Source organism: Pristis pectinata, chromosome 38, assembly GCF_009764475.1.
Source record: "Pristis pectinata isolate sPriPec2 chromosome 38, sPriPec2.1.pri, whole genome shotgun sequence".
NCBI lineage: Eukaryota > Metazoa > Chordata > Chondrichthyes > Rhinopristiformes > Pristidae > Pristis > Pristis pectinata.
Window position 1 is genome coordinate 607,265 of NC_067441.1, and position 16,027 is coordinate 623,291.

General features: G+C 53.1%; 1 protein-coding gene across 2 annotated transcripts in view; it reads right to left on the reverse strand.

Annotated features, from left to right (window-relative positions):
* Window positions 1–16,027, reverse strand: part of LOC127586968 (neurexin-2-like) — a 760,879-nt gene that overhangs the window by 483,382 nt on the left and 261,470 nt on the right. For both annotated transcript variants that reach the window (XM_052045024.1, XM_052045023.1), the window contains 3 exons: window positions 12,974–13,357; window positions 10,745–10,948; window positions 4,582–4,608 (listed from right to left, as the gene is read on the reverse strand). In XM_052045024.1, the coding sequence (XP_051900984.1) occupies window positions 4,582–4,608; window positions 10,745–10,948; window positions 12,974–13,357 (615 nt within the window). The remainder of the gene's footprint in view (window positions 1–4,581; window positions 4,609–10,744; window positions 10,949–12,973; window positions 13,358–16,027) is intronic.

Consider the following 16,027-nt stretch of genomic DNA (forward strand, 5'->3'; position numbering starts at 1 on the left):
AGCAGTGTGCAGTGCAGGTCTCATTGTTTCAAGTCAATGAATCGGAAGCAGTTCGGAGATTACTTAACCAACATCTGGAAATAGCTGAGGGAAATAGTGGTGACGGGGTGGGTGTGGAGACGGTGTTTCCTCCTGTGGGAGGACCTGGAACCAGGGATCACCCATTCCAGACAGAAGGGGTGAAACTTTCTCTCTGAGGGCGGTGAGTCTTTGGAATTTCTCGCTGCAAGAACAGTCTATGGATATATTTAAGGCAGAGGCAGAGGGAGGGGGAGTGCTGATCAGTGAGGGGTGAGGGGTTACTGGGGTGGGTGGGAATGGGGGGGTTCAGGTTATGGCCAGAGCACCAAGATCGTATTGAATGGTGGGGCCAAGTAGCCTCCTTCGCTCGTACGTTCTACTTCATAAATTTTCTGCGATCCTATCCTTCCAATTGGTTGGTCGGAGAAAGTGTGGCAGCCAATAGCGTTTGAGCAGGAGAGGGGGGAAGGCGGATGGGAAGAGAAGGGGCAAGAGGGAGGGTGGGAGGGTCCACAGGGGGTAGATTAAGGTGACAGACAGAGGGAGGGAGACAGGGACCGGTTCAAGGGGGCGGCTCACCCCCCTCCTTCTCACGAGGCAGTCAGGGACGGGGGGGGGGGGAATGCTGACCGTTGCTGTAACACAGAATATTTTGTTTAGAAGGATCAGATAGTTCAGTAAGCAAGTTATCAGTAGCTTCAACTTGAGAGGATGCATCAAGCACTTCGATTGCTTTCTCTGAGGCATCAGAGGTGAGAGGAGACCTGATAGAAGTTTATAAAATTATGAGACGCATAGATAGACAGTCAGAGCCCTTTTCCCAGGGTAGAAATGTCAAATACTAGAGGGCCTGCATTTGAGGTGAGGGGGGAAAGTTTAAAGGAGATGTGTGGGGCAAGTTTTTTTTTACAGAGAGCGGTGGGTGCTTGGCACAGGCTGCCAGGGGTGGGGGTGGAGGCAGATACGATAGAGGGGTTAGACAGACAGGTGAATGTGCAGGGAATGGAGGGAGATGGACCATGTGCAGGCAGAAGGGATTCAGTTTAATTTGGCATCGTGTTCAGCACAGACATTGTGGGCCGAAGGGCCTGTTCCTGTGCTGTACTGTTCTGTGTTCACTTCACTCTGTCTGGAGTAGTGAAGGGGAGATGGGACCAAGTATCCACCACCCTCTCACCCTTCATACACCTCCGGGATATCATGGTTCCATACAACAGGGTTCACCATCTCCCACCCAGAATCCCTCTGGTTGAAGTTGTACAAAGTCTTTGACTTTAAGGGCGAAGGCAGCTGTGTCACATTGACAGGCCGATGGCACTGAGCATCCCAAGTGTTGGTCAGACCATAAAGCCTTCTTTCATTGGCCCATCTTGGGTGGGGCTGGGGCTGTTTTCTTCAGAGTGGAGGGATTTAACTGAGAAGCACAAGACGACAGACGGTGAGAAGCTATTGGTACGGACAGAGACTCAGTTCTGGATCGAGACATTGGAGAGTTGGGGGGAGATATTCTCCCACAAGCAATGGTGAGCCTCTGCAGCTGGTCCTTAAAACCACTCTCTGTAATCCTCAACACATTAAACACCTCTCAGAGAAGCAACTGAAGAGCTGTGCCTTGGGGCTAAGGACCACTGAGTGGTCAAAGTAGATCTTTCTCGGCCAGCATCAACAGGATAGGCTAAATGGACTCCATCAATGGTCCTTTTCTCTGCGAGACACATGGACCAGGACTGACCAACACCACCGGGTGTCCACTGCCGCCGGGACCACAGGGGTCAACTCCAAGGGCCTCGCTGCCTTTGTGCCGAAGTTTGGGATGAACAAAGAACAAAGATTGGAGCCAAACCATGGCACAGATCCCACACTGGGAAAATTGCCAGATGTGCCTCGTGTTCACACTGACGTTACAGGGGTAAGGGCAAATAAACTAAACCTCAGCTGTTGGTGGTTTGGAGAAACAGCAGCATTATACAAAGCACGGTGGGACCAACCGTCTCAGACCACCAGAGAGGTGCTTAAACCATCCAAGTATCGCTCTGGAACAGGATGCACGAGAGAAGATGCAAGTCACCCGAACCTTCCCTCTCCTTGACTCAGTCTTTAGAAACCAGCGGTAATTTCAGATAGCGTGATTGAAAGTGCACTTCAACTCGAGTCCCACTCCCCTGGTTTGTGAAGTGTATGTGGGCTGGCAGATCTTCACTGGTACGCACAGAGCACAGGTGTGTCCCACACACAGTGAGATGCCCCCCACCCCACACACACACATACGCTATTCCTTCTGTCTCTTGTCACTCAAACAGATAAATTTGGAGAAAAAGCCTGTCCCACCAGTGCTGATCTGATTATCGTTCCGTTCCCGTAACATTTCACCTCCCGGCTTATCAAGACCCTGTCTGCCTCAGCCTTACAAACATCCAAAGGTCACGGGTGTTGACTCTGGTCAGATCACCGTTTCAGGAGCAGGGGGAACCTCACGTGTGGTCTGCACAGCACAGCAGGCAATGGTGTTCCATATCCCTCTAAACCTTTCCTATCCATGGATGTCCAAGGCTCTTTTAAATGTTGTTAATGTACCTGCCTCACCCACTTCCTCTGGCAGCTCGTTCCATATATGGACCACCTTCTGGGTGAAGAAGTTGCCCCTCAGGTCCCTATTAAATCTCTCCACTCTCACCTTAAACCTGTGCCTCTAGTTCTTGATTCCCCAACCCTGGGAGAAGGACTGTGCGCATTCACCCTAACTGTGCCCCTCATGACTTTAGACACCTCCTTAAGATCACCCCTCAGTCTCGTACGGTCCAAGGAATAAAGTCCTATCCTGCCAAACCTCTCCCTATAACTCGGACCCTCGAGTCCTGGCAACATTCTTGTAAATCTTCTCTGCATATGTTGACTGGACAGGAAAAAGACTGGAGCCCTTCCCTTGGTCACCGCGGGACACTCATTCCTGAGTGCCTGGCTCCTTCCCTCTCCCTGGTTCCTGACCACAAATTCGGAACCTCACTGACATCCATCCTCAGCCTCACCCGACCAGCCCACTGCACCCTCTGCAGAGACCCTCGTCCTTACCCCCTTCACCTCCGGGGTCTACTATGCCAACCTCCCTCAGTTTGTTCTCTGTGAACCCCAGCTCATCCCAAACTCTGCAGTCCTGTACCATCTTATCCACCTCTGACACCTTGTGCTCTGACACACCAGCTGCCATCTCTTCATAGTTTTCAAATTACACCATAGTCTGTCCCCCTCCTGCCCCTACACCCTCCCCGTCACTGTAACCCCCTCCGGCCCTACACCCCTCCCCGTCACTGTGACCCCCTCCGGCCCTACACCCCTCCCCGTCTCTGTGACCCCCTCGGCCCCTACACCCCTCCCCGTCTCTGTGACCCCCTCCGGCCCCTACACCCCTCCCCGTCTCTGTGACCCCCTCCGGCCCCTACACCCCTCCCCGTCACTGTAAACCCCTCTGGCCCTACATCCCTCCCCGTCTCTGTGACCCCCTCCAGCCCTACACCCCTCCCCATCTCTGTGACCCCCTCCGGCCCCCACACCCCTCCCCGTCTCTGTAACCCCCTCCAGCCCCTACACCCCTCCCCGTCTCTGTGACTCCCTCCGGCCCCCACACCCATTCCTCTGTAACCCCCTTCAATCCTAAAATCCCTGCCCCCCCCCAAGATGTCTGCCCTCTTCATACCCCCGCTTTGGACCATGCCCTGACCCCCCTCCCTCTGTCATTCGAGGCCATGCTGTCAGCTGCCAGAACCCCAGGCTCCTTTCTCCTTCTCCTCCCTGCTGAACACCTCCCTCTGTCTCCTCCTCAGAGTGTCCCTGACGTGGCCACCAGCCACCCTTTCTTCATTACCATTCCGTAAAACCCACTTTATAACCAGCCGCTGTCGCTGGAGGTCACCAGAGACTGGGAACTCCACCAGACCAGCCACAGGGACACGGCGGTTACAGGAGCAGGTCAGAGGCTTGGTATCTTGCGGCAAGTGACTCACCTGCAAGGCGCAGGTCGGGAGTGTGACGGAACACTCTGCACTTGCCTGGGTGAGTGTGGCTCCAACAACTCCCAAGATGCCCGACACCGTGACTCCATAGTCTAGCTGACTCTTTGCACTGAGCCAGTGACTGTGCAGCTTTTCTTTCCCAAGGGAACGTTTCCAATAAACCTCTGGGCCCCTCCGCTCCCCGGAGAAACACTGCTGCATCACCATTCTACTGCAACACCAGTTGGGAAAGAGCTGGACAACACCGTGCGCAGCACCGAACTTCACCCCCACACTGACCGGCAGCTTTTGCAGGAGGGAACTTTTGCGAATGCTGAATTTATTTTTGTTGGTTTGACTCAACCACGACCTCTTGAGCTCAGGCAATGTGGAAGCGAAGTGACAAAGCAATGCAGAAGTTGCCATCAACCGCCGCTATCCCTTTTCGCAATGAGTCAAACGGATTTTTCGCTCATTAACTCTCATCCATTCCGCCCATCCCCCAGCCCAACAGTTCACCTTGATCATTACTAAAACATCAAACGGTAACATATAAAATTGAACCATGACTTACTAGGGTTACAGTTAGTCCTGACACAGTCTGGATGTGAAAAAAAAACAGGATGAAGAGAAAAGAAAGCAGATTTAAGTCCTTCAAGGTAACTTCTGCAGATATCCCATAATATTCATAGCCCACCTTCCGGGGACAGACACGTGTTGACAAGGCCAGTTAACATCAGCAGTGACCCCTCCTTCCGTTACACCAATTATTGGAAGAGTAAACAACAGAAGTTTGGACATGAGATTTATAGATTCAAGGACCTGTAAGTTAAGAGATCGGTCGAAACCTTTCCCTTCATGTACAGTCAGAAATTGGCATTCCCAAGCAAACTCTGGACCCTCCAACACTCTAGACTAAATGTGATCCAACTCAAGTCAACCAAATCTCTTCCAGTTCAGTTTAAGTTTCTTCAGGTGTTAATCCATCATAATCTGCCTAAACCTGGTTCAACCCTGGTCAGCCCTGGCTGGTAGCTCTCCGGTCCCTGGTGAGAAGACCAGGAGTTCAAGCCCCATTCGAGAGACATCGACATATAACGTCAGCGGCCTGCTCTCCCAGGTCCCGTCAGAGACCCTACAGGTGATATCTCAGGTGGAAGCTCTTCCTGGGGCCAATATCCATCCCTCAACTAACATAATTTACACCGATATTTGATGTTTGAACTTGTAGGAACTTGCAGTGCACAACCAACGATTCCTACTTTATAACAGGGACAGAAATTCGGGAGCATATCATTAGTGCAGTATGTTCAGAAAGGAAGGCCTTAGACATTTAATTCTTTCCTATATTACCTCCTATCTGAGTTCGTGGACACAGCTGAACCCAAACCCAAGCCATCCATCTCCAATCCCACATCCACCCACAGTCAAAACAACTTGAACAACTGGAGAACTCTGGTGACCCTGCAATGTAACTTGGGACTCCTGCCCACTTGGTGATCCACTCAGCTCAAGTAGTCATGGAGTAATACAGCAGGAAAACAGGTCCTTCAGCCCAACTGGTCCATGCTGACCAGGATTCCCATCTAAGCCAGTCCCATTTGCCCGTGTTTGACCCATATCCCTCTCAACCTCTCCTGTACATGTACCTGTCCAATTAACTCCCCATTCCTCAGCTACACTCTCACTCCTCTCCCTTGGAGCCTCGATGCTGTCAACAGAGGCATGGACCCTGGAAGAAAGAATCTCACCACAAGCAGACGTTGGATAGACTCGATGAGCTTCCCCTTTGCGGGTTGGAAACGAGCCAGTGTCTTTCTCATATTAACCCCGAGAGCTGAAGGTTCCTGAGTTTCCTGGGAATGCTGAACATCAGTTCCCTTGCCCCACTGGGCCCGCCAACCCACCACGGTCCACTGCCATCATTCTTGAGGACTCCCGCTCAAAGGCAGCCACTTTTGGAGGGAGGGGGTCATTTTCAGTCGGGCCTGGGGTATTCAACACGTGTCGTCAACCGTCACAGAAAAGTGGACGCAAACAGCCACGGCCCGGTGACCCAAGCCCAGTGTGACCAACCGTGCCCACGGTCAGTTTGTGACATCAAATAGCCAAACCCACCCCGCTTTCAGAGTGGGATCCATCTGCAGAAGGGATGGGTTTGGTCTCTGGGTCTGACTTGGAGGTGGAGGAAGTCCTGGGTTTGAATTAGGGTGCCCTCCTGACACCTCTCACTTCCTTGAGTGCACTGGACCATCTCACAGTGAGAATCAGTCAGCTAACAGGTGTGGGGGGAGCATTGGGTGCGCTCTGCACACCTCTCACCGCTTGACCACGCACAGGTCGGGTCAGAGATTTGCAACCCGTCTCCAACTGTGAGAGCAGAACCAAGGACCAGGACGTTGTTGGGGGAATTTGAACAGCACCAGAAGTTCAGGGACAGAGACCAAGTGAGGGAGACACCAGACAGACGTGGAGTCCCACCTTCATGCTGCCCCGACAGCCGCATCATCGTCGGAACAGCACTGGTCAGGTTTGGACGGTGCGTACCGACTTTGCCAAGATGCACAGATGTTAATTGAATGTCACTTCCTGTTGTGTTGGTCTGATTTATGGGCAGTTGGTCGGTGACTCTCACTGCAAGGTTGCAGGAGGTTACCAGTGCTGGACAATTAGTTTGTTGAAACCAATAGAATAAAACAAAATATTAAATAGTCAAAAACACACAAAATCCGTGTTATTGCAAATCACAGTAACATGCAAACACAGACACACACACACACTCAGATATACATATAAACACAGTCGCACATACAGAAACACTCAGACATACACACACTCACACACACACACTCAAACACCCACACTACCATCACATGACACACACATGCGTATACACAAACACACATATTTTCCTCTCACTTCCTTGCACACATACACTCTCACAGACATACACTCTCTCACACACAGACACACACACTCAGACATACATACAGTCACACATACAGAAACACTCAGACATACACACAGACACAAACACACACACCCGTCAAAACAACACACAAATACACACACACACACTCTCAAACACCCACACTACCATCACACAACACACACATGCATATACACAAACACACATAGAGAGACTCATAGACAGGGACAGTGGACACACACACACACACCTTTGCACATTCACACACCACCACAGGGCCTTGGAGGGTGTGGTGATACAACATCAGACACAAGAGGCCACACAACAGGAAGTGTCCGTCCCCACTGTGCTGGGGTGTTGGAGAACAGTCTCCTTCACTGTCCTGGGATGTCCGGTCTGGTGCCGGTCATTCAGTGGGCGGTGGCTACCAATGGGGCTGGGGGTCAGAGGTCACCGTTCCCGTGGCTCTTTGCTCCGGCCGCAGATCCAGGCCATTGAAGGGTTTGGACCATCTATTGATGAGGAGGGAGGAGGGAGGGAGGGAGGGTGGGGGGAGCTGCAATATGCCCCGGCTACCATGGATGGCAGCCACTGACAGAGGCAGGGAAGTCCAATCAGTCAACCGGATATCGCAGCCAAAGTCTCCTTCAGGTCAACGGTGATCCCAAAGTCTGGACAATTCGGGATGGTCACTTCAGTGGGCTGTTTCTGGGGGGTGTCCCCTTTACCTTAAATAGCAGCAGTGTACAGAAAACAGAGACAGGCACGGGACATGTGTGTAGTGGGCCGTGCTACTCAGGAAGGTGTGTGTAGTGGGCCATGTTACACAAGAAGGTGTGTGTAGTGGACCGTGTTACATAGGACATGTGTGTATTAGATAGTGTTACACAGGAATCTGTGTATATTGAACAGTGTTACACAGGAAGGTATGTGTATTGGACAATGTGTTGCACAGGAAGTGTGTGTATTAGATAGTGTGTTACACAGGCACAGTAGTGTAGTGATTAGCATAACGCTATTGCCAGCGACCCGGGTTCAAATCCGGCCACTGTCTGTAAGGAGTTTGTACGTTCTCCCCATGACTGCGTGGGTTTCCTCCGGGTGCTCCGGTTTCCTCCCACATTCCAAAGACGTACAGGTTAGGAGCTGTGGGCATGCTATGTTGGCGCCGGAAGCGTGGCGACACTTGCGGGCTGCCGCCAGAACACTCTACACAAAAGGTGCATTTCACTGTGTGTTTCGATGTACATGTGACTAATAAATCTTATCTAAGGAAGATGTGTTATTGGACAGTGTTACACAGGAAGGTGTGCATATTAGATGGTATGTTACACAATACATTTTGTGTACCTCCAGCAATGAATTTTTCAGCAAACATGTTTGTAAGTGACCTGGGCTGATCGTTTCTCCTTGTTTGCTCACCCACAGTGAGACTGGTTTTACAGAGACACTGGGTGTTGTGCTGGTCTCTGTTTCCTGAGCAACTGCTGTCAGAGTCTTTTGATGGTGATTGATACATGGCATCAGTCTCTGACACACAACGGACCTAATCTGCTTTATTGAACAATAAATTTTGGCTCGGACCTCAGCACACTGAAGCTTGTGTCATTCCGATACCTGAAGCAAAGGTTGTCTCCCAGGAATGGGAAGGTGAAACTGCCAGCTGTTGGCCTTATCGCTGGGAATTTTGAGGGGAGCTACTTTTCCCCATCCATGGTACCTCCATATTGCAGCTCAGCAACGATGAAAACAGAGATCACATCGACGAATTTACAAGTAACCAGGGGGCAGGAGCAAGCGGTTGTCCCAAACCCAGGTTCCTGTGGGACAGATCTCACCATGGAAACCAAACTCACTGAAGTAAATCCAGACGGAAGCAAGAATCTGTTGTCCTTCGCACGCTCTCCCTGAACATCTGTCCTCTGTCCTGACCCTCAGTCAAACCACAACAGCCTAACCCTGACCCCTACTGAACCCAACATATGACTTTCACCGTGACCCGCACTGAACCCAACAGACGACCTTTACCCTGACCCCTATGGAACCCAACAGATGACCTTTACCCTGACCCCCACTAAACCCAACAGATGACCTTTACCCTGACCCCTACGGAACCCAAAAGATGACCTTTACCCTGAACCCCACTGAACCCAACAGATAACCTTTACCCTGACCCCCACTGAATCCAACAGATGACCTTTACCCTGACCCGTACTGAACCCAACAGATGATCTTGAACCTGACCTCCCATGGATCCCCTATCTCTGACCCTTACCCTGACCTCCCACCTGACCCCAACAGCTGACCCGCACGTGACTCCAGACCCAGCAATGCAGGTTGACTCTGGAATGGCCCAACGGGGCACATGGTGTTGGGGGGGGGCTCACTATTGCCCCCTCCAGGCCAGTGAGGTGTTGTCCATGACATTCCCCTCCCACCCCAGCACCGGGACCACCACCACTGATGTCCCCTCGGGTCTCCCTGTGGACAACACACCCACATCCCACACCATCAGCACGTCTCTCCCTTTACCCCACCGTAACCGAGGGAGAACACGGTGAGGCATCGGAGAACGTCGCGACATCATCCCAGTCACCACCCTCCTCCCCTCCCCCCTCCCCCGGGACAGTCACCTGGCAGGTCACTGGGGGTGGTGTTGTGAACACCCACCCCCATTCCCAATCCAAGCTCCTGTTGGGATCCCCCTAATAGCTCATTCCCCAAAGCCCCCCCTCACCCCATCCCATTCCCCAACACCCCCATCTCATTCCCACTCCCCAGATCTCCTTGATGCCCCCATTCTCAAAGCCCCTCCTCACCCCCATCTCAGTGCCCCTTCCCTTGGGTCCCCAGTTCCCAGTTGCCCCTCCTGGCCATTTCTCCGGCCAGGACCAGGTGAGGGGGCAGGGGAATCCTTCCCCTTTGCTCCCGTCCCAGGACCTGGTTGTACAGCCGGCCAAGTCTGGCATGTCTTGTTTCCACAGTCAATGGGCAGCCCCTCTCCCTCTCCCTCCCTCCAGCCAATCAGGCTGAAACACTCAATCCACCTGTCATGATTCATTACTTTATTCTGTCACTCACTCTGGGAATGACCAATGACACCTGTTCACACCATGGGAGGCTGCCCAAACTGGTTACCTTGGAAACAAGTCATGACCCTTGCCTGCACCGATGCGCCCAATTCACTATAGCGATGAAAGTACACGTCAGGGAGCTGGTGGGTTCACTGAGGAAGGCAGGGTGAGATGGTTAGATGTTAGGACACAGTGTCAGATTGGAACAGATGACACTCAGGGATGGACAAGGCTATCAGAAGATGGAACAGGAGACGACAACTGCAGAGACTTTTCAAGGAAGCAGCTCAAGTTTCACCCATTCAAGCCAGCTTGGAGCAGGGGGGCAGATCCTGTCTGTGCACAGGGCAAGTAATGGAACCTCAGCCGCCGTCTCCTCACCCCTGCTGCGCGTGCCTCTTGCTCAGAGAGCGCCGCTGTGCGGAGGGACAGGAACCACTCGTGATCCGGCTGGCGCAACGAGTCCCTGCAAACTGTCCCACCGCGAAGGCTTTCCCCGCACTGCCGTCCGCAGGGCGAGTGGGGGCATCGTCCATCTCAAGAAACCAGTGGCTCCCTGCTCCCCCTCCCTGCCAACCCAAGCAAGGATGGTAACCGTAACCGGACACAGACCAGGGTGGAAGTCGAAGGCTCCCTGCTGCCTCACATCGGAATGGATGACACTTGGCACTCTGGCACCCCTGGCACAGACAAAGCTGTAATCAGTGAGTAGGGGAGAGTGGAGGGAGGGCTACCTAGGTTGACGGTGAGCTTCACGCGTCCCCCGTCCAGCTCCAGTCTCAGGGTGTCCGCCGAGTCCTTGGAAGTGGTGGCCATCAGCAGACCGTACGCCCGCTGTGACATGAACCTCAGCGAGATGTCCTCCGCCTCCGTATGCATCACCAGGGGCATCATGATCTTCAGGTACATGCTGCCATCGTAACTCAGGACCGTCCCCTCTGAGGGTGGGAGCAGACAGGACACATAAAGGGTGCATGAAAATCACAAGGGCATAGACTGGGTGAACGTGCACGGGGTTGGGGAATCGAGAACTAGAGGGCACAGGTTTAAGGTGAGAGGGGAGAGATTTAATAGGAACCTGAGGGGCAACTTCTTCACCCAGAAGATGGTCAGTATATTGAACGAGCTGCCAGAGGAAGTGGGTGAGGCAGGTACATTAACAACATTTAAAAGACACTTGGACAGGTCCATGGATAGGAAAGTTTTAGAGAGGGCCAAATGTGGGCAAATGGGACTGCCTTAGATGGGCATCTTGGTCGGTATGGACCAGTTGGGCTGAAGGGCCTGTTTCTGTGCTGTATGACTCTGTGACTCTCTATGTCTATGACCACACAAATACTCTGCCCAACAGAAGTCTATCTGACGCCACATGGAATATTTTGTTGCTCTGAAGCAGTTCTTAAAACAGAGCATGATCAACACTTTGCAAAGACTTCCAGAGAGGTTTGGAAAAGTGAGGGAAAGGAGTTTTAAAGGGGACCGGAGGGGCAAGTTCGTTTACACAGAGTCGTTGGTATCTGGAATGTGCTGTCGAAGGAAGTGGTGGAACCAGGTGTAGTCACAAGGTTTAAAATGCATTTAGACAGACAGTTAAATAATCTCTGGGCCTATACTCGATGTTCAGAAGGATGAGGGGGGGATCTCATTGACACCTCCCGGATACTGAAAGGCCTGGATAGAGTGCATGTGGAGAGGATGTTTCCATCAGGGGGAGAGTCTAGGACCAGAGGGCACAGCCTCACAATGAAGGGACGTCCCTTTAGAACTGAGATGAGGAGGAATTTCTTCAGCCAGAGGGTGGTGAACCTGTGGAACTCATTACCACAGAGGGCTGTGGAGGCCAAGTCATTGGGTGTACTTAAGTCAGAGATTGACAGGTTCTTGATCGGTAAGGGGGTTAAGGGTCACGGGGAGAAGGTGGGAGAATGGGGTTGAAAAAAATCAGCCATGATTGAACGGCAGAGCAGACTTAGTGGGCCAAATGGCCTAATTCTGCTCCTATATCTTGTGGTCTAAGACAGAGAAGGATATGATCCTAGTGCAGGCCAAATGGGATCAGTGTAGATGGGTAAAAAGGCCGGCATGGAAATGGTGGGCTGAAGGGCCTGTTCCAGTGCTGTACCACTGGGACTCTGGGCTCTTGTAACCGAGGAGGTGAGGTGAACTGTCCATAAAATGGGCAGAAAAGCCTCCCTCACTTGCCTCTAGTTGCTTCAGTTTGGAACAGACTCTTCTGTGAGGTCACCTCCAGGACAGTTTTATATTTCTGTTTCAGGAGCTGGGTGTCACCAGCAGGGCCCAGTGCTGTTGTCCATCACTACCCCACCTTCAGGAGGTGCGGGTGAGCCGCCTGCTTGTACCTCCTGGTGGTCAATGTTCCATGCTACTTTACAACCGTCCCCTCCTCCTCCTGTCTTCCACCCTGGGACACGGGCTATGGTCCCCTCGTCCACTGGGAGGTCTGAGACCCCCCCCCCCCCAGGTGCCCATTTCTCCCGGAGGGGCTCGGGTTGAGAAGGGGACGTACAGGATGTATCCGAGCTTTCCAACCCTGCCGTGGGGAATGTGAAGGACAGGGATGGTTCAGGGGAGTGAGAGGTGGAGGGGGACGTGGGGGCAATGGGAGGTTACTCACATTGGACAGAAGTACTTCGGTAACGGCGAGCAATTTCGAAATGGTCAGAGCGACCCCCTCACTGGACATGGAAGGTGTGTACACAGCGAGGAAGAATATCACTGCTAAGGGTAGGCAGAGCAGGAGGCTTTCCTGGCTGCTCTTCTGGTCTCTGCACCTGAGGTGGGGGGAGAGACCTTCAGAGAGGGAAGGTGTGCCGGTCACTGGTCGGGATGAGGGAGTTGAAGGAGAAAGGCTGAGGCATCGCCCACGGGCTCAGGGAGGTGATGGGATCCACCAAGCGTGAGAGCCTGGACCCGGCGCGGGTTCTCCTCCCCGGTCCACCCACCTGTCTCGCAATTCCTGCCGAAGTAGCCGGTGCCAGTGCAGTCACAGATGTATCGGTTCCAGCCCTCCCGGCAGCTCCCTCCGTTGCGGCAAGGGGCGGTGCTGCACTGCTTCAGGGTCTCGCGGGAGCAGAAGCCGCTGACTCCCCCTGTGTTCTGGAGCTCAGCCAGGCGCCGCACGTCTCTGCTCTGCCCATCGATGAAGAGGTCCCGCACACAGCCCACGTAGCCGTAGTTGAGGAAGGCCGTCCACAGCTCCGAGGGCAGCAGCAGGTCCAGCTTGTTCTCGGGCAGACCGCCCAGGTACATGGCGCTGTCCAGGTCCAGGATCTCGCTCTCGCCGTTGGCTACGAAGGGCAGGTGGCGACTGTTGACCGAGATGGAACCTGAGGGCGGGAGGGCAGTCACACGATCACAGCGTCTGCCCGACCCATCCCATCTGTGCCGGCCAAGCGCAGAGCTACCCACGGAGACACCTGAGACAGCGGATAATGGAATCCCAGGCTGCACATGGAGCACCGGAGGAACCCGGCGGGTCAGGCAGTGTCCATGGAGGGGAGTGGACAGTTGACGCTTGGGGTCGAGAGCCTCCCAAACGTCGACTGTCCATCTCTCTCCAGAGAATGCTCCGGTCAGTGCCACCTCCCGACCCTCAGCCCCGCAGAGTGACGGCCCTTCCAGCCCACCCCGAGGTGCTGTTTAGACATGGGGAGGGTGTCTGCCCCTCCCACCTCTCAGGCATTGAGTTCCAGACCCCACCACCCTCCAAGAGAGAATATTTCCCCATCTCCCCACCAGATCTGAAAACTCGGAACGTGGAAAGAGTGCAGAGGAGATTTACCAGAATGTTGTCGGGACTCGAGGGACTGAGTTACAGGGAGAGGTTGGGCAGGCTAGGATTTTATTCCTTGGAGTGTAGGAGACTAAGGGTGACCTTATAGAGGTGTATAAAATCATGAGGGGCATAGATAGCGTGAATGCACTCAGTCTTTTTCCCAGGGTTGGGGAACCAAGAACTAGAGGATAGAGGTTTAAGGTGAGGGGGAAAAGATAAGATAAGATATCTTTATTAGTCACATGTGCATTGAAACACACAGTGAAATACATCTTTTTGCATAGTGATCTGGGGGCAGCCCGCAAGTGTCGCCACATTTCCAGCGCCAACACAGCATGCCCACAACTTCCTAACCCGTACGTCTTTGGAATGTGGGAGGAAACTGGAGCACCCAGAGGAAACCCACGCAGACACGAGGAGAATGTACAAACTCCTTACAGACAGTGGCCGGATTTGAACCCGGGTCGCTGGCGCTGTGAAGCGTTATGCTAACCGCTACACTACCGTGCCTGCCGAGAGATTTAATAGGGGACCTGAGGGGCAACTTCTTCACCCAGAGGGTGGTCAGTCTACGGAACGAGATGCCAGAGGAAGTGGGTGAGGCAGGTACATTAACGACATTTAAAAGACACTTGGACAGGCACACGGATAGGAAAGGTTTAGTGGGATATGGGCCAAACACGGGCAAATGGGACTGGCTTAGATGGGAATTTTGGTCGGCATGGACCAGTTGGGCTGAAGGGCCTGTTTCTGTGTAAAATGACTCTGTGACTCTACCCTAACTCCTGAAGACCCTCAGCTACAAACAGAAGAGGCTATTAAACAAAATTAGAGCACACAGTTCTGGGGGTAAAACGTCAGGTGAAGTGAAGAAAAGGCAGTCAATAGAAAACAAAGGGCAGGGATAAAGGGGTCACTCTCAGGTTAGCGTTGTGACCGGTGAGGTCTCACAGGGATTGGTTGCCATCCCAGCCGCAAGTGTCATATCTCCAAGTTTGCTGTTGATACAAAGCCTGGTGTCAGCGTGGGCTGAGGGGAGGATGTAGGGAGACTTTGGGGGGATGTCTACAAGGTAAGTGGGCAAGGACAATCTTTTCTCATGGGATAGTCCAAAGGACTGATCCAGCCAACCTCCTATAGCAAGCCCTGAAGACAACTATTCCCTGCCTCAGGTACAGAGACTGGGGTCAGGGAAGGGTCATCCAGGCATCCTGTTAGAAACTTCTTGAACAGAAAGTGGCCACATGGAGGACTTCAGCCAAGGGTATAATTTCAATGCTGTTCAGTCAATAACTGTATGACTCCAAGCGCAGATCGGGTGACTGCTTTGAGGAACACCTGTGTCCAGTCCGCAGCAGTGACCCTGAGATGGGTGCTGGAACCTGGAGCTGGAGGGACTCAGCGGGTCGGGCAGCATCTGTGGAGGGAGGTGGATGGTCAACTTTTTGGGTTGAGACCCTTCACCTGGACTGAGCTTCCTTTAATTCCCCACCCCACTCTGACCTATCAGTCTGTGACCTCCTGAACTGTTACAACGAGGCCCAATGAAAGCTTGAGGAACCTCATCTTCTGTCTTCTGTTGCAAGCTGCAGGACCCAACACCAAACTGTCCAGTGTCAGGGACCTTGTTTTCTTTGTCTGTATCGGAACCGGATGGCTCTGCCGTAGGCCACCCACCTGTCACCCTGGCTCAGCTTTCTCCCTCTCCCCATGGGCACACCCTCACCTTCTGTCCCCAACACATCCCCCTTCTGCTCACCACCCCATTGACAACTTACCCCCACAACAACCCTGTCCTCACCCAATCAGAGATGTCCCCCTTTGCCCCCTCCATCCCTCCCATCACCTGCTCCTCTCTCCACAGATGCTGCCTGACTCAATGAGTGTTTCCAGCATTTTCTGTTTCTGCTGCATGTCTGTATGATGGGCAGGTTAGTAGGTGGCCTACAGTGCAAGTACTGAAGGATGCTTGGACAGTCGATGAGGAGTACCCTGGACCATGGATAAAGGTACCCTGGACCATGGATGACGTGGGCCCAGGACCATGGATGATGTGGGCACTAGAACATGGATGATGTGGGCCCTGGACCACAGATGAGGGGTGGGCCCTGTACCATGGATGAGGCAGGCTGGACCTCCCCATCCATTGGCGACTTTGTGGCCCGTTGAGTAACAGACAACCATTCACCCAGTCACCACCGTCTCTTCCCCCTTGGCCCCT